Below are 19,676 nucleotides of genomic sequence, written 5' to 3'. Positions count from 1 at the left end.
TACCACCCCAAATGGGATATAGTCGTGAGATTATGTTACGTTGTGTTATGGTCTTGGTTTGTTACGCCTTTAGGTCTTTAGTATACCGGTCCGATCATCATATTTTGCACAACAGTTGTCAGGATATAAGGAAGGACAGAGATGAACTTCGAGCAACACTGAAGTCTACGATTCTACGATCAAAAAGCCACATTTACAAATCATTTTTCGTTTGTTGCAGTCGGCTCGGTCAGAAGGCGAGTCGTCAGGCGAGCAATCCTGCGAGAGCTCCGACGAGGGCGTCGGCCGGGATGCTCCGGCACACCAGCAGCTCCACCAGCCGCCCCACCAACCCCACCAGCCGCTCCTCCAGTCCCCCCACAACATGACCCATCACTCCACCAGCCACCAGCCCATCAACAACCACCAGATTAACCATCAGCATCAGAGGAACTCTCCTCGGCCGCATGAGAGGGAATTGAAGGTAAGACTTTTACTTACATCATCAAGCCTACTTCCTATTGGGATTCATCTTATATCTTATCATTTAACGGAGAAGCCGCAAGAATCGGAAGAGAACTTGCAGCCAGTTTTGGTAAAAAGGTGTAAGATGAATAACTATGTGACAGGTGATCAGCCCATCCATAGCCCATTAGAGTTATGACAACCATGGAAAGATAAACTGCTGAACGCGTTCTATGTTTTTATTTGCTCCGAATCCAGCGCAGAAGCATGTCATATTTACCCATTCAATTCATTTTCTAAAAGTTTGGCCAATAGACGCAGCGAATACTTTCTACGTCGATATTCTTTGCGCCGCAACCCGAGCCGCCGCAGCAATCGAATCATTCATATATTATACAGAATCATTCATTCACAAGTTGACATGGATCTGTTATATGATTAGTAATCAATTCAGAGACAATTGACCGCTAACTTCAAAGTCGGAGGCTGTTTTCTACGACATTCTTGCATATTAATTAAGCATAATATGCACACTATAGGGCTTAGATAATTTCATTTCGTTTACATTTCATAAGGTCCGATTTCTATACCCGATGTGACATTTTGAGCAACACTTACCCGTGCTTAGGGATAGATACTTTATAAAGGGAAACAACAGAAAAAATCTGACTAAGACGGTATAGTATCCAAAATCTGGTGTAATGATTTTCAGAATTCTATATTTCATTTCAAAAATCACTTTTTCATGGCTTTATAAGCTAACCTTTATAAGTCGGCCTCTGGATTTCGACCTAAGATCAATTCGCTATTTCACTCACTTCCAGTTCTTCATTCATTGCACATAACATACATAACACTATTATTATTAAGCACTAATTATCCACTCCCCAGGTCCGGGACGACTTTGAGTCCCTCAAGTCCTCTCTGCACCCGCACCTGTCTTCGTTGGCGTCGCTTGCGCAAGGGGCCCCTCTATCCACCCCTTCGAGTGTGTTCGCACTAGCCGGTGCGGGGGGAGCAGGGGGCTTCCCTTACGCGCCCCCCGCGTTCCTCGCGCCGGCGCCCCCGCCGCCTGCGCAGCCCGCGGGCTCTGCTTCATCGTCATCATCCGAAGGCAGCGCTGCGGGATGGAGCTTCGAAGAACAGTACAAGCAGGTCCGTCAGGTAAGGTCGTTTTGTTTCAGAATCTCAACAGATGAATTTGCAACTAACTTGTTAACGGTCATAAGCCGCCACCGGAATTTCATGTTTTGAAATTGCATATGAAAACGATGAGCAAAAATTACAGATAAGTAACGAAAGTGGGTACCGAAAAATACTGTGATTGCAACAGTAGTTTATACTTTAATTGGTAGCCCTACAATGTAATACCCTTATGTCTCTTCAAGATATGTCTTCAATAATTGACTTAACAATGTTATGCTGTGAGGGTGGAAGTCAAATCGTATAATTTTCGAACAATTTAACAACATGCCACGAAGTTGATTCTAACCACTATAAACGCGAGGCGACATTTCCCACCGCACACAATAAAAAATCGAAAATATTTACCCTAACGACATAATCGGTGCAAATCAACCCTTAGTCTCTGATAAACAATTCAGCCAGCCGCACACGGGCCAATAAAATCGTTTCAATATAATCGTCGCGTAATGGCCGGCCTAACCTGTTTCCTTTGTTTCATATTTCATTGGTTATGCAGGGATTTCACGAGGGGTCATTCCTGCGCGGTCTACCCTAGTGGAATGAGAACAACCCTTTAAGTGATGGCTATTGTCAATTGTTATGTATGACTGGTTTATCCTGCACGTTATGAAGATATTATTATTTCCGTTCGTTTATTTGAAGTTGGACATTTTTCCGTGACATCAGTCACAATTTTATACATAATTTCGCACACGTTAGAAGCAACGAGATAAATTTAAGATGTAGGTACTTACTATGTGGTTGCTAAGGACTTTACAGCCATTTTAAAAGCTGTCACTAGTCATCGATGCAAAGGGGAATATTTTCTTATAAACCGCGTTTTGGATATACAATAAAATTAAGCAATTTATGAATTTTATGAAAGTTGATTATTACGTATTGTAAGTACTGACAGGCAGTATAGTTAGCAACAAGGTTGTATAAAAAGTTTTCATGTGAAATGAATGCAATATTCGGCAACTGCTTCGTGGTTTGACCGATACTCACGATTCTGGAACTCGAGTTCACACTTCCACTGAAAATTGCAAAGAATTAAAAATCGACCACGCTTGTTACCTTGTTAAGATATATAAGAGATCGTGGTTTACGCGTGTGTATCCGAATGCATAATAAACATTGTACGCGTATCCGAACGCTTAATAAGGATACATTGTTCTGCTATTCACAGGCCGACGTTTTTATTATTCTGTCAAAAGAGCAATGCGTGTGAGGCTTTCACATCTCGTACAGTAAAAGCAGATTTGACATAACCGACTTTCAATTGATATCACATACGCATAGAATAAGGAATAAAACTACGTATATAACGGCAACTCCCTGCTCCCCACCAGCGGCTGAGTTTGGTTTACCTCACCCCCTCTCGGTCTTACTTTAGTCTTCAATCGTATGGGCGTCAGACGTCACATAGATGCGCGTGTACGATAACGTCAATGTGTAGTGTCTGTGTAAAACGAGGAGTTTTGTATGAAGTGTCCGTATAGTGTGATGTGGTATATAATCAATTTATAATCAATATTTGCTAAATATCCGAAATAGTGTCAAGGGAGTTTTTGATTTTGAAGTCTACTATACAGAGAAAAGAGTTTTAAACCATTATTATAACATCATCACCACCAGCCCATTAACGTCCCCACTGCTGGGGCACGGGCCTTCCCTATGGATGGATAGGGAGATCGGGCCTTAAACCACCACGCGGGCCCAGTGCGGATTGGTGGTTTTTAACGACTGCTAATGCAGCCGGGACCAACGGCTTAACGTGCCTTCCGAAGCACGGAGGACTCGAGATGAAAACTTTTTTTTTATGGTCACCCATCCTATGACCGGCCTTTTTTATTATAACATACTTGTAATGAAATACCTATGTAACTTTTAGTGTTATGTGTGGTAATTGAATAATTGATTGCAAGCAACTGACTTGACTGCCTGTTGCCATTTTATTCTTGAATAATAAGTAGCTTTACCACATTCATATTTTAATGTTGCTTCTTTATTGATCGTTCTCCTTTTCATAAGTCGATTATAGAACCGCATGTAGGTATTATTAAGTCGTCCGGTAGTTCAGTTCAATTTAGTTGTTCAGTCTGATAATAGATAGTTTTATATTGCTCGATATTATGGTCATTGTTATCCAAAATTAAATAATTTGGCATTGAAGGAACGCTAAAGAAAGGTTTTTGTTTTTGCACCTTAAATAATAACTTAAGTAAGTCATTCTTCATTAGTTCATTTATCTGCTCGGATTTTGCTTACTTTTTCCATTAAATTTTACAAGTGTTTGTTTGGACTGTAGTATACTTAATTACTTAATCTTTAATAATACATAGCGTAATTCTAAAAAAAAATACATAATACATATTGTAATTGTAGTGGCAGATAGAAAATGTTACATATACTTACAAAAACGTGGCTTATGTTAAAGAAAATTGAAAAATATACAATAGATCAAACAATTACATTACAAATTGATAATCTCCTTTTTTCGAAGTCGGTTAAAAATGTTGGCAACCCTGCTCCCAACACTATCGGAAACAAAACGCGCGTTCAAAAGCGGCGATTACGCGTAATTTGCGAATTAACGTCAGTTTGGCATCGCATTGTCTCTGGTGTGGTTCTGCTCCTCATCCACCCTGTTATGACAAAGGCTATGCAGACAATGGCCGTGCCATAAGGTGGGGGTCACGCGCTGTGGGTGCTCTTATTGAGCACGTGGTAATACTGGTTATAGGTGAACGAGCAACTGCTCGAAGCTTTTGTTTCTCCAACTTTTCATTATGTCTTTAATTATGATTGGGTTTATAGAATCAGCCTATTATGAACTAATAAACTTTTAACGCTAATAAATGCACACTTTAACACATGCAAGCGATGTGTTAAGATATCTTAAAGGCTGATTTTTTGTTGCTGGGGATTAAAATGGCCACATCGAAGCAATTCATCCAAGAAAGCAATATTGCTATTCGACATTTGTTTGCATTGCGCACTTACTGTTATATGCGCAAATGTCAAATTGTAATATTGCTTTCTTAGATGAATTGCTTCGATGTTGCCATTTTAACCCCCCTGATACCTAATAAAGGATGGTAGGTACACTCGGAAGATATTAATACACTTAAAATCGTGAAAAGTACTTTATCTACCAAAAAAACATTACACTTACAAGTCTGAAAGCACTGAATGTACCTACATACCTCAGTCGTCATATTTATATTATGCAAGTAAGTTAATATTGCTCGTAAGCCAAAGGCTTGTGCCTTCGAGCCAAATTACTCTTGCATTCTACGATATTATTGTATTTATTTTATTCCCGAGCGAACTTTTCACACTATTGTTCTAGTTAGACGGACGTTACGCTGCGATTATAAAGGTAAACCGCGACTTGCGCGGTGTGCGACTGCGCGATAATCGCACGATTTGCACGGCGCGCGGTGCGTTTGATCAGCCAATTGCGCGCGCCACTGCGCACGGTCGTTTCACCGATCAATGTTTGTTCTATATTTGAATCGGATTTTATTGGCTAGTAGCACCTTTACTAATTCCTTCTCTGATATCACATGTGTTGTGAACACTGTGAACTAGAATGTTTATTTTGCATCGTAAAACTCAATCTTAAATGTACTTATATCCTATGCGGTTATGTGATTTATGCCGTGCCGTGTTTAAGTAGTTATTGGTAACTGAGAAACAATTTGGAAAAGCGGCGGCAATTTATATTACTTGTTTAGAATTTTTTGAATTTGAATATGGAACACGCAGGGAAAACGAGCCATTTTCCCACTCGCCCCTCCTTCGACATATTTTCTCCCTTTCGCACAGAATGCTAATACGAAAATTATTACTTACCGGGCCCACCCTCGATTTATAAACATTATTCGTGTGCCTCCACCGACCAATTAGCTATCCCTCTATAATGTGCAGAAATTACTATGCTTTTCGCTACTGCTATTTACGAAATTCTTTCAATTTTCTTTCTTACTCCTTTGTTTTAAGGGTTTACGGTAGCTCCTTAGGGATAGCCCATAAACGTCGCTTCGTACAAATGTTTCCCTTTCTAAATCATCGTGGCGAATTGTTGTTCCGTCCTTTTATTAGTAATTCTTGTTGGCTTGCGCTAGCTCTGCCTGTCAGATAGTATATTTATAGCGCTGGTTATTTTAGCCGTTGGCTTAAAACAATGACATTGCGAAGCTTTGCATATTATATTTATAGTAATTTGGATGCCTTGTAGTTATTGCAATCACTGTAAACGTCTATTTAGATTGGATGGGTGTCGCTATTAGTGTCACTGTCAAATTAAATTTATTAATTTGTTTTTTCAATTGTTTGACTTTAAACAGTTCCATTTCCATATGAATAACCACGCCTTTATCGCTACCGGGGCATGCAGAGGTGATGACTGTGATCAGCGAAAGAAACGAAATATTCGAAAGGATATTTTGTGGCCGCATTAAGGTTGAAGTCCTAAGATCGATATGATATAACATTGCATCACGCTTATGTCCCCGCTGGGGTAGGCAGAGTTGTATAGTATACACACGCACTCCTCACCAGCTTTGTTTGACAAAACTTACTTAGTAATGTAAATATTGGGGTGAAGAAATAAAATAATTTGCAATAAATTCAATCACGTATTTGCAAAGTTGTCTCGGGTACGGCGCATGCGCATTTATTTCATTTGTTCAAAATGGCGGAACCCGCTAGGGGGCGCTCTTGTTTATGGCGCACACGTCTGATTGTATCCATTTTATCGTGATCGTAGTAAATATAATCTGATATAGTAACTTTTTATCGGCCAAGATATCAGCTATTGCACGAGATTACTATCTATATTTTAAAGATTTATATTCAAGGTGTGTTCGAAAACTAATAACACTGCAACTTTTATTGCAATGCGTTTTTCACAGATATATAATAAAGATTAGTTTCGCCTTAGTCATTTCTGAGTCACCAATAAAAGGGGTTAGATCATCGAATTTCTTTTTTCCTAAAACAACAAAACGTTGCACCATAATATTGTGAAGCAGGGGAGCACCTTTAAAAGTAAAAGTGGCCACTATCATGTACCACACCCGTCGCCTAATCTCAAAACACGCTCGTTTAAATGCCTCAAATGCACGTGTCCTATTAGATTCGCCTCTGCCTTTTAAAGCAGTAGGTTACGGTAGAAAAAAAAGCTAATGTTGTTTTTTAACGATTAGCCAAGTGAACCATCGACTTGGTATTCGAGTGCTCGGATATTTATTTCGTCTAGACGATGCTGTTATCTGTGCCTTTCGATGCCTTTATCGCGGGGTGGAATGTTTTATACTTAATACACTTGAAATACTCGTAATTTTGAAACTTATTGAGTTATATGGGTTTGTGGGTCGCTTGAGCGCTGGGTGAGACAAAAAGTGCACCCACATTTTACATTACATTAACTTAATACTGTATGGGGCGTCTAGTAGAAGGCAAACAAGGAATCGTATCCTCTTAATGTGGTTGACTTATTCATAATGTGCGTAAGAGGAGTTGGTAACCAGGACCAGTGTTGACACCAGGGTTGATGGGGTTGGTAATCAACCTTACAACCCACACGATAGAAGAAGAAGAAGGACCAGTGATATGCCGTTCCCGGGAATGTACCCCAACTGGGAATGTTGCTATTCACCACTTGATATTAACTCAGAATAATGAGCTGAATCATCTGGGTGTTATTGACACCGTAACAAATACTGAGGGAGATGATTCATACTATGATTCAGAGTTGATATCAAGTGAATTTTCCTGTCATAAAATTCATGAAAACTTTTATTTTTCATTTTCAGTTCCATACTTTTGCGATGGAAAATTCCGCTTGATATTAACTCAGAATCATGGCCTGAATCATCCCCTTTAGTATTCGTTACGATGTCACTAACACTCTGTCTACTTACTAAGGACTGCGATAAATCTACTGAGCAGTATTAACGGTTTTTGCAATTTACACCTGCACCAGAACCATAAGCAAGGATCACGACTATGCTTTGGAAATTACGTGAAGACTGTTAAGGTACGTGTAAAGTTCATTGATGTTGAATACGTAACATGATAAATAGGTAATCGTAGACAAGGGGCTTGTTGCTTTTACTTTTCTTATAGATAAGTAGCTTTTCGTTTTCTTTTTCTCATCTCACTCTCTCATTTCGCTAATAAGGTCGGTACACAGAGCCCGGAAAAGAATACGGATTACGATATTATTCTACAAAATTTTCCAGCTTATCTAGCTTTGTTTCTCGAGTAACAAGTCTCTGTTGTCAATCAAGAATTCATAACATTACTACCGAAAATATTCAGTCTAAATAGTAGTCAACCTTTGAGACTTGAAAACTGTTTTTACAATCTCTCTTACACAAGAATGAAACTAAAAAAAATATTTCTCCAGTTGAATATTTTAACTAGTCATTTCACAGCAATTAAGCAAAACGTAAAACTAGCTACGAACTAACAAACAAATTAGTGAGAGACATTAAAAAGCATTCGTCGACTTCCGATCCTAATTAAGGTGTGTTCACACTCGTTATTTTACTCCGATTTAGATGCGGCTATTGTCGTTAAATAGCCGATTTGTAGACGCAATTAGCCTTAAAATGGCCGGTTCATAAAACTGTACGATTATGTGTCTATCGGTCTCATTACTTGCAGACGTCGACGCACTGATATTCGTTATAATACTTACACGTGCTTTAATGGCTAGCGGCTACTGACGAAATTATTTAAATCAATATCTACAAGGTTATTTTGTGGCGATTTTTTCTGTGTACTTTGTGCCTGTCAATTCTGTTTGCATAGACGACGTTGCTTAAATATCAGAAACCCAGGTTCTAATTAAACAGTTATCATTTATTATTATTATTTATTTGAACTGTATCGTGTACCTCTACATTTATGTTATATACAATTCGAAATTCAAAATCAAAAAAATAATTATTAAGTAGGAAACACAGTTAGACTTTGAAACGTATTTTTTACTTAACGAACGTCTCATCCGCATAAAACTACTGCAGTTTCTTACAACCTGTATAGCCGAGGAAAAGAAAGCTGCAACAAAAACCTCAACACAGGCGCCTGGACGTTCTTAAAAAAAGAACATAAAATTATGATATACACTTTCGTACCTCATTTATCTATACCTGTGTTATAATATACTACATTAATTGAACACAGACAATAAATGCCCGTCTTAGAAGTCACACGTGTTTTGTTTGACTCTACATCTCATCTGTCCCAAAGCGCATAACCACTGTAAACATTTCTAACATTCTGCACTAACAAAACTATATAACTACATATATAGGTACCTAGACTTATTAGTAGGGCACTTCTGGCAAACTTATTGCTTATATTAAGGTACTCACAGAACCTATCTAGAAACACGCCGAGGATATTAATATATTAAGCACATTTATGTGATGGTGTAAGTGGTAGAGTTGAAAGAGGAAGGCCTAGGCGTACGTACCGCGAACAGATGCAGGATGTTTTGAAGAAAGACCACGTCAAGAGTACCATAAACCGGCGAGCAAGCATGAAGTCTTTGATGAGAGTTAACCCCGATACCGACCCCGCCGGCGCGGTCGACGATTTCCCTCATTCAGCGCTTATCGCTATCGACCCACTATGGTCTAATTCTTTCAAATATTCGTCCTCTCAGACGATGCCCTGAGCCGAGGTCCCAACCCCAACAGGACACCCTCAGGCCTGTTGTCTTAAATTTTGTACCGGGTGAGAGCCCTCAGCGCTCCCCATTTGTCCGGTCGAGTAGTTAAATTTGCGACAAATCTACAATAAGTCACGTCAAAAAAAAATGATGAGAGTGAAGGTAGCGAAAGTATCAGGATCTTAGTGTGTGGAATTCCGTGTTTTTTTTTAATTACTCTCACTATTCATATTAAATTGCATTTTGCAACGCACGCAACGCAACATTATGCGCTGTGCGCTATCGCCTGACGCACCCCAGCTGACTGACTATTTCCGTGCGTCAGATCAGTGCGTGAGGTCCTTTCGACACAAACTATGTGCGATTAGAGATTCGATGGCTGCATTTCGTCGCCTTACAGTAAACATCGCGTAAGCGACTTTTTGAGAAATCACATTCTCATGTTATTTTTCTTTACAAAACCTCGCAATAAACACGCTAATTTCCAGCCAGATAAAAATAGTGGTGTTTTTTACCCGGATTACAATAATTTTAAAGAAATCCTGGTTTGGTTAAAGAAATCACATTGTTTTATCAAAAAAAAAAAAAACACTTACTTGGTTTTCATTATAACGCGACGATTTGTAATTTGATAATTCACAAACACATCCCACATGTTAAAATAATCCTATTTGGATTATCGTAGATTAAATATTATTTTAGTGTTTTAAGGATTTGCCTCGGACGGCATTCGCTACTTGACAGGACAAATATAATGAAATATTTATTTATATATTTGAATATATCCATAATACAATGTCGCCGACTTGTAAGTCAATTCCTTTAAAATACCTGTTGATTTGCTTCAAGTACGAACATACTTACATAATAAGCAATGTGTGGGATTAACTTATTACGAAATTATTTAGCACCTACCATAATATCACATACTTCATAGATCGTGTCATTTATGGAATTGGTATCCATTATTTAGTCAGTAGTAAATAACAATTTACTTTATCCGAAAAAATAAGATATTGTGTAGATTCATAAATCTACTTATAAAAATAATCCATCGAATGAGAAATGTTGCATGCTGAGATACAAGTTTCACCTAGTTCGGCCGCATAGGCTTATGAAATTAACTTAAAAATGTATATTTTGCTTAAGAAATTTATAATGCACTGTACTAAATTTTTTGTGGAAATAAACGTTAATATTATTTATAGATAAAATGCGTTTATTAAAATAGTGTGGTCTTACTTAATGTATTTTCTTTATTCTGGCCAAAATCAAGACTAACTTAGGAACCCCTGAAGCGAAACCCATAATATCCCGATTAGAAATAGTTATTTGTATGGAAGAGACTGCATCTGATATGTTCGCCATATGTATCGGCTCACCATACATTACCGTCTCGGGTGACCCGGCTAGTGTTGCCATACCTAATAATTGGAAATTACGAGTTTATTTTTGCAATTTCTTTATGAAGTAATATTTAAAATAATATTTACGTTTCTTCTTCTTCATTGTATTTCATATTAAGTTCGATGGCAAATTTCGGAAAGCTTCAAAGACCACAGAAAGTATTTTGATATTTAGAAATTTCAGTTAAATTTCACAAATACCTAATTAATACTTAGGTACACTGGGGCCTCCGCTCAATCAACTGGAGGGGGTATGGTGGCTTATACTGCATACTCCACCACCGCTGCTCCTGCGCTGCGTTGTGTGCAATGTACACCACATTGCGGTGTGGGTAAGAATTAATAATAATTGAAAATTACCATGTTGCAAGATATCGAAAAGGCCATTTGTTGATTATATTGGTCAAGTTATAACTCTACACCAATAAGCAAATTACGTTCACATAAAAAAAAAAACATACCCTGGTTCCGGATTTGAAATGAAATGAAATGAAATGAAATGAAATGAAATGAAATGAAATGAAATGAAATGAAATGAAATGAAATTTATTCTGTGCATGGTATTCAGGTTACAAACAGCTGTTATTTTTCCTTGAGTATCACCAAATACTGCCTTTTCAGGCATACACACAGATTATTTAAAAACAATAACAAATAATAATATCAATTTTACAAATAATCTACACACTTAATACATGCTTTAAATTATATACATAAAACCTGTTATTTGTAATCTAAATATTCTTTTACGCTGTAAAAGCATCTATCTGCAAGCCAGAGTTTAACTGCTACGCGAAACTTATTGAGTTTGCAGTCTTTGAAAGTATCCGGTAATTTATTAAATATTTTTATACACATGGGAAAGCAGTTATTAGAGGCAAGCGTTAATTTTGACAATGGCTTATACAACTTGTGCCTGTATTGAGACCGCAGAACACGAGTACTGACCTCTTGGCATTGTTGAAAGAGACTTTTGTATTTATAAACAAAAATACAGACATCTAAAATGTAAAGACTTGGCAAAGTTAGTAATTTATATTGTCTAAAATATGGACGACATGAATCAGTGACTTTAAGGCCGAAGATAGCTCGAAGACATCTTTTCTGTACTATAAAAACTTTCTCGCTTTGACAACAATTTCCCCAGATAATGATGCCATAGCGTAATACAGAACTGACATATCCGTTATAGGCTATTATAGCGGCCTCAACAGAGACAATTTGGCTAACACGTCTCAGCGCATACACAAACCTATTTACTTTAGAACAGACGCCATCTACGTGCGCTTTCCAATTACAATGACAGTCTATAGTTATGCCCAAAAATGTTATGTTCTGAACCTCTTCCACCGGTTGCCCTTCATAGTTTATATTTAATTTCAATGGTTTGCCTTTATAAGTACGGTATTGCATGTATTTTGTTTTAGGTATATTTACTTTTAAGTTATTAATCGTGAGCCAATTTGTAATTTTTAATAACGCGTCATTAATTTCTTGTTCGTAAAGGTCTAATTTTGTGCCCTTTACAATTACGGTCGTATCATCCGCGAATAAAATACATTCGTGGGGAACCACATCAGGCAAGTCGTTAATATAGACCAGAAAAAGAAGTGGACCCAGCAAACTGCCCTGTGGGACGCCATAATTATTGTATAAAAAGGTTGAGTTGAATTTTTGTATGTCATTACTATCGGGACAAAATTTCTGAATTTCCACACATTGCTTTCTGTCACTAAGATAGCTTTTTAACCAGTCGTAGGCTGGTCCTCTGATACCATATTTATATAACTTGCAGAGGAGGCGCTTATGACAAACAAAATCAAAGGCCTTACTCATGTCCATAAATAATACTGATACAGGTTGTTTTTCATTTAAACAGTCCATTATTGTTTTTATTAATTTAAATGTTGCAAGCGATGTACTCTTACCCCTCCGAAAACCATTTTGTTGTTCTTTAAGAATTTTGTTACGTTCTAAAAAGTTAAGCAATCTCACAAACATAACCTTTTCAAAAATTTTAGAAAGAACTGGAATTAAAGTTACTGGACGGTAGTTATCCATGTACTGATGATCTCCTTTTTTGTATAGTGGCTTTACGACTGACTTTTTCAATGCATCCGGAAAGATTCCTTCTGTTAAGCATCTGTTAATTACCCAATGCAATGGCTGTGCAATTACATTTATAGTCATTTTAATGATATCAGTACAGATATCGTCATATCCAGAAGCTTTAGAATTTTTTAATGACATTACTATTTTCACTAACTCATCACAGCTAACCGGGGTTACGAAGATGCTTTGCTCTAACGTGTTTACATTTGTATCTATATCAACTAAGTTCGTGTTAGACGTACAATTGTCGGCTATTATATTTATAAAGAAATTATTAAAATTTTCAGATATTAACAGTGGGTCGTTTATAATTTTATTGTTAACACATATTTTTGAAATAGAGTTCTTGTTTTTGACAGTTGTATATTTTTTTATAACATTCCATGTGGCCTTACATTTATTTTCTACCTTGTTTATATATTTAAGATTAATATTCTTTTGAGAATTAGTCAAGCACTTTCGTAATATCCGAGTGTAATTCAAATAGTTAGGTTTTTGTGATTTATCATATCGACACTTCAGATACAATTGGCGTTTTCTGATACAACTCTTTTTTATTCCTTTTGTCAGCCACATTGTTTTTCGATAGTTTGATGTTTTGCGAAATCTACGTATAGGAAAACATAAGTTATATAAGAGAACAAACCATTCATAGAAAATATTAAATGAGTCAGTAGCACCAATGCTGTCATTATATAATTCACTGAACGAGAGGCTTGACAGATAATTTAGGAATTTAGATTTGTTCTCCGAACTAAAATCCCGATTAAATTCATACCACCATTTAACAGGAGGTAGTCGAGGCATTTTCAGCGGAAAATGAAAAGTTTGTGCTGTGTGATCTGACAACCCTAAGTCATGTACTTTGCCTTTATCGCCGTCAACGTTTGTGATTATGTTGTCTATACAAGTCATTGATGTATTTGTTATTCTAGTTGGTTCATGAACTTTGAATTTAAGGTTATAATTATCTAAAATCCTAGAAAATTCCTTAGAAATGTTACTTTGTATCAGAGTGTCAATATTAAAATCTCCGCATATTATATACTTTTTACGTTTGCTCTTACATACCTTGGACAATAATTCATTCAATTTCATAAAAAATATTGAATTCGCGGAAGTGGGGGTCTTATGTGTATAAATGCATATTATTGTAATACCGTGATTGGTGAGTTCAACTCCACAGCATTCAAAGACGTAACACTGCGCTATTGATTCCAGATCCTTCAAAGCCTTACAATCATAGCAGTCCCTTACTAAGATGGCGACTCCGCCTTTGTTACCTTTTACTTTATTCCTAGAAAACGATGATACTACATTAAAGTCTTTCAATTTTAGATTTTGCTCTGTACCTTTTGTAAGATTAGTTTCACTTAAGCAAATTATATCTACAGGTGTGTTATTGGATCTATCTTCCAGGTTTATAATTGCACAATGTAGCTCATCCTGTTTGTTTAAAGCACCCGCAATGTTCTGATGGAAAATGCCGATAGTATTAACGAAAAAACAATTTTGTTGCATCATCATCTGTTGCAATACTAGATTTATTACTGGGCATGGATGTACCATCTGAAGCAGATTGATTTATTTTTTGGAAATAGTATGGTATCGTACCTTTAATTTGCTTTTTCGCTGTATCTTTGAGTGGCAACTGAGCGTTAATTTTAGTTTGTGAAAGTATGCGATTTACGTTAATTTTTCTCGAGTATTCCAGCCTTAAAATCTCGCGTAGAAGGTTCTGACTAATATGTCTGCTAGTGTTGCGAGGTTTACCTAAATAGGAGTACCTTAAATCTAAATAATTTACGTAGGGCATTTGGTTGCTAAACAATCTATAAAAGTAGTTTATTTGTACTGTATTTAGATGTCTGTTATGAGGCGATTCACATATTATAACATTCGTGTTTTTCAAATGAGTTAGATGGAAATAAAGAAACGAACTCAGCTTTGTAGGGTTAACATCATTTTGGCCTGAAATAATTACAACATAATCAGATTTGGTATAATTTTCACACATTACATTAATTGAATCAAGTACTTTGTCAGAGCTTGCTCCAGGTTTCAGTTGGGAGTAGACATTATAATTTTCCCCTAGAAGTTCTTGTAGTGTCCTGCCTACATTTCTCCCTTGTTCATCTCCTAGTATGAGAATTTTTGGTATTTGGCACGATGCATCTCTCTTGACGTTTGCCGTGGATAGATACCCCGATTTCTTTCTTTTTGCAGGTGTTACATCCGGACTACCTTCATTGTATTCTTGATACCTATTTATTTCATCATTGTCTTTGATATATCCACGCAGAATCTCTAATTCCTTATTGGCCTTTTGTAATGCAGTTTCTAAATTATTTATTTTTTCTTGCAGGTTTACAATATGAAATTCATTTGACAGTTGCGGTTTCGTTGAAAGTGGGTTAATAAATTGAATTTCTGAGTTATGGTTGATAGCCAAACTTTGCCCTCTTTTATTGGCACTCGATGGCGAGCTAGGTGACGAGGGTGAGCGATTCAAGCATGTAAGATGTGTGTCTCTTAATTTCAATTTTAATTGCTCTATTTCCCTTTTTAATTCAAGGTTTTCCGATAGTTTACATTTAATTTCGGTTTCTGCAGTTTTCAATTGTTCCGTTACATTGTTTAATTTGGCCTTTGTACTTTCCAATTCTTCGCGCACTTCAGGTGTAATTTCAGCGCAGCTTCGGTTCAGTAAGGTCGTAGTAAAATCCTGTGACTCATCCTCATCGGAGAGAGATGCGAAGCTATTATCCGTAGAGATATTGATACGATATTTTCGTCTCTGAGTAATTTGTGGGGTGCATGGGGAATTTTCTTTACTAGTCACAGGAGTACGGTAGGAGTCCATTTTTGTTGTATTAGTTCCTCGATGTAAATGTAAATAGTAAAAAAAAGTAAATAAAAAAAAAAGTCAAAATGAGATTCAAAAAGAGTAGTGGTGGCGACAGGTTTCGAACTCGCATCTATTTTCCTGCACAGTAGTAAGTACCATAAACCGCTAGACCAAAGAGACTGACAAGCGCCTACTTGAAATTATCGGTCCATAGGTTATTACGAATGTCAAATAGTAATAACAGTATTGACAAAAAATAACGGTAGGACGGTATTCTATCCGTTATACTAAAAATTTTAAAATTATTACTTTTACACTGCACGAATCTTCACAATTTGTTAACATTTAGTTGGATCTACACATAAACGTAGTTTTTGCACAAAAATATTTAACGAAGAACTTTTAATTCACAGTTTCGTGATCATTTACTGTTTTTGTTTATATCTTCCAGAATCACCAATAAAAATCTTCACCAACAGTATCACAATGGATTTACAACACACTTATTAGGTTTTCACAGTAATTTTGTGTTTATAGTCATTAATTATTCAAATTTTTAAATAATTGCGTAGGAGTGATGTTTACTATTGAGCGCCCTCTGGCGGAAAAAAGATTTGCACCAGTGAGTTATTAATTTATCTTAAGTGCAGTTTTCACTAACTCAGCTGGCTCGATCATTATAGACGGCGATACGGCTCACTACGTTGTTCTAACAGAAAGCTCGGTGACGTGTGGGTACAGTCATGAGCAATATAATGTACCCACTTTAGGACTCTGTCGCACTAACATATTTGACATTTAGTGAGACTTACAGTTCACTTTGTCAAAAAAGTTAATGTGACACGGTACCAAAGTATATACATATTAATGCTCGTGACCGTACTTAGATCAGGGATATAGTCGTGAGCTTATGTTATAGTATAAAAAAAATACATGTCCCGAAACCCGTACACATGGCAACACTATCGCCGCTGTCGCCGCGTGCGTCCGCGCACTCCGTGCAACTCAGATGCAACTATAAATACGGCCGCGTTCGGTTTCTGATTGAAATGTTCGCTAAATTATTCAAGTTAGGCATGATTTATTTATAAATTATCTGTCAAATAAAGAATACGTTCCGTTCCAAGCATTAAATATTTATTACAAATTGTAATATGTACATCGTACTTGAATAATACAATGGATTTTTATAAAACATTTTCCGAATTAGGTAAAGTCATCGATTGAAATCAGCGAGGTTGAATATAAATGTACATACTAGGATGCTCAGTAGACAAGTCATCGGAGCAAGCTATAATATAATGGCTGCGAAAGATCGGAGGAATTGAAATCTGTTATTCGAGCCTTACATTCCAACTAGGTATTAAAGGATTAGAAGGAAGAAGAAGACGTACTAGGAGGTTCATTCCGCTTATTACGTACCAACTGAACCCACTAGGATATCTCAATGAAATAATGAGCTTGAAATGGGTGTTTATCAAAGATGCTTGTTGTTCCTGTTGCCTGAGTTAGGTACCTATACACTTACTCTATTCTTTATAAAATGTAATAAAACCATCAGACTTTACGTTAATCAGCATCTTCCTTAAGTATTCCGCGGTCATTCAAACAGGAAACGAAACCTAATTCTCTTCTTCGCAAATTCCAGCATCCAGCCAAATATGACAAAAAGTGTTAGCATAAACTTCCTGAGACATAAACACGATCGGCCTTGATACTACATTGAGGGTGCTATTTATATCTGGCAGATGCTCCTCGCCCCGTGCCGGCTATTTCAGGAGGGTAGAGAGGGAAGAGGGCCCAGAGGTACGCGTGGCCCTCCTAACGGGTAATACGAGCTCTCAGGGTTTTTATACGGGCACGTGTCAGAGGTTACGAATACGATTACCTATTGAATGTCCGAATGTATGTACGAATTCTGTGAAACTTTGGATTCTTGAAGTTTAAACAGTAGCGTATGTTTTATTCTTATTGTCCATCGTATTCTTTAGTTTTGTCTACAATGTCATTCTTCTTCTATCGTGTGGGTTGAGATGGATCAAACTCATCAACCCTGGTGTCAGGGTTACTATTGAGCCGCCAAAATCACGCACTCAGGGCACGTTAAGTGCACGTTGGTCTCGGCTATTAGTCGTAAAACCCGCGCGGTGGAGTATGCTCCATACCCCCTCCGGTTGATTGAGGGAAGGCCTGTGCCCAGCAGTGGGACGTATATAGGCTGTTTATGTTATGTTAAAACATATATTGGGTAGGTGTGTTGTGTATAGATAATTATCAAAATACGACCAAAGAAAATAATGCAGAGTTTGTATTAGTACAGTCATGAGCAATATAATGTACCCACTTTAGGACTCTGTCGCACTAACATATTTGACATTTAGTGAGACTTACAGTTCAATTTGTCAAAAAAGTTAATGTGACATGGTACCAAAGTGTATACATATTGTGACCGTATACTGTAATTATCAAACAAACATGATGATCATCGATTCCCCCAACGCCATGCATCTAACGGCGTATTTATATCACGACTTCCTTCGAACCCTCTAAATCAAATCCCACATTTGGCCAGAAGTTTTTGCTCCAAACATTCCTATAAAATGTTTATCGCCGAACACATGTGGCAGCAGCCCTCTTCAGGAGATTATTCCAAAATTTCCAGATTGCCACCCCGGCACAAAAAATAAATAAATCCATACCCTAAACAAAAAAACTCCCGAATCCTTGAGATTAGAATACCCTTGAAATCCCGATTTACAGTTATCGCAGTCACGAATGAAAAATAACTGTTGACTTTTTCAGTTGCTAGAGGGAGACAAATATATATCCTGAGTGCATAATTAATTATGTGCAACTGTGTGCGTAATTTAATCGAGTCTGTGAGTGTGTGGGTGTCGAGTTATATTTCGTTTGTGGTTGCATGTGGGAAGAAAAGGGAGCGAATTATAAATGTTTTTATGCGACATCGTTATTTTAATTATTATTTATTTTCATGTGTGAATAGAGTTACGAATAGTTTACGAGGCTTTGTAAATTTTTGATATAGTCGTAATAAAGATCTGTAAAATAAAGGTTTTATAGGTATAAGCAAACGTGTACCTATTTGATTAAATAGCATACACTTGTCAATAGGGCAGGCATTTTAAGTTTAAAAGTATTCCACATTGTAAGTAGGTACTGTTGCTAACAAATCAAACGAACTTACCACTTTGATTCTCAAAAATCCTTTTATGTTTATGCACATTTTATTGACATTCAAATCAAATCAAAAATACTTGCCAGCACAAGAACAAAACATACAAACATTTATAAAACCGGCGGCGTTATTGTTCTGAAGCAATTTCTTCCAGGCCATCGTTACCAGGAAACAGCTATAAAAAAACTTGCGACAACTTGACATTGCGTTTGTTCGTATGTGTGTATTCGCGTGTGTAGCCACAGGGGTGCCGAGGGGGCGGCGCGGGCGCAGCCGACCCGCGGGTTATCATTTCCTGCGCTCATTTTAAATTTACAACATAATATTTTTTGCTTACGGCATCGACTGAAGTTTTATACCTCCTGAACTTTGGGGGACGGCTATTTTTGGATAATTATGAGTGCTATGTTATCCTTATGCATAACGCATGATCATGGCATCATGCTCTTGATTTTCGTTGGCGTAGCGATTTATTGATTGAAAATTGCGAGTTCGAGAACATTGTTTTCAACTTTCAATCTGTGAATTTGTTAACTAAAACAAAACAATTATTGTTGACGTTACAACTTTGTTAAGTTTTTTTAAGCGGCGTGCACAATGTCGGCGCGATTCGCTCGATAAAATACCGAACAACAATTTTACTGTTTATAATCGTAATTGTTTATTAGGGCGGGACGGCGGCGGGCGCGCCGCTTTGTCGGTGGCGTGGCGACAATATCGGTTTTACAGCAGCGATTCGATCCACGCGTGTGTATGTGCCTTTAAAATCGCACGCATCGCTTCCTCAAGCGT

The 19,676-nt window shown here is 37.2% G+C and overlaps 1 protein-coding gene across 5 annotated transcripts in view; it reads left to right on the top strand.

Annotated features, from left to right (window-relative positions):
• LOC126374347 (protein dead ringer) overlaps positions 1–19,676 on the top strand; it is a 150,971-nt gene that overhangs the window by 45,552 nt on the left and 85,743 nt on the right. For 4 of the 5 annotated variants that reach the window (XM_050020949.1, XM_050020947.1, XM_050020948.1 and 1 more), the window contains 2 exons: positions 221–463; positions 1,336–1,608. In XM_050020949.1, coding sequence (XP_049876906.1) covers positions 221–463; positions 1,336–1,608 — 516 coding nt within the window. The remainder of the gene's footprint in view (positions 1–220; positions 464–1,335; positions 1,609–19,676) is intronic. The other variant, XM_050020946.1, reaches the window with a different exon arrangement.

The sequence above is a fragment of the Pectinophora gossypiella genome, chromosome 17, assembly GCF_024362695.1.
Source record: "Pectinophora gossypiella chromosome 17, ilPecGoss1.1, whole genome shotgun sequence".
Lineage (NCBI taxonomy): Eukaryota > Metazoa > Arthropoda > Insecta > Lepidoptera > Gelechiidae > Pectinophora > Pectinophora gossypiella.
This window is presented reverse-complemented; position numbering and strand designations above follow the sequence as displayed.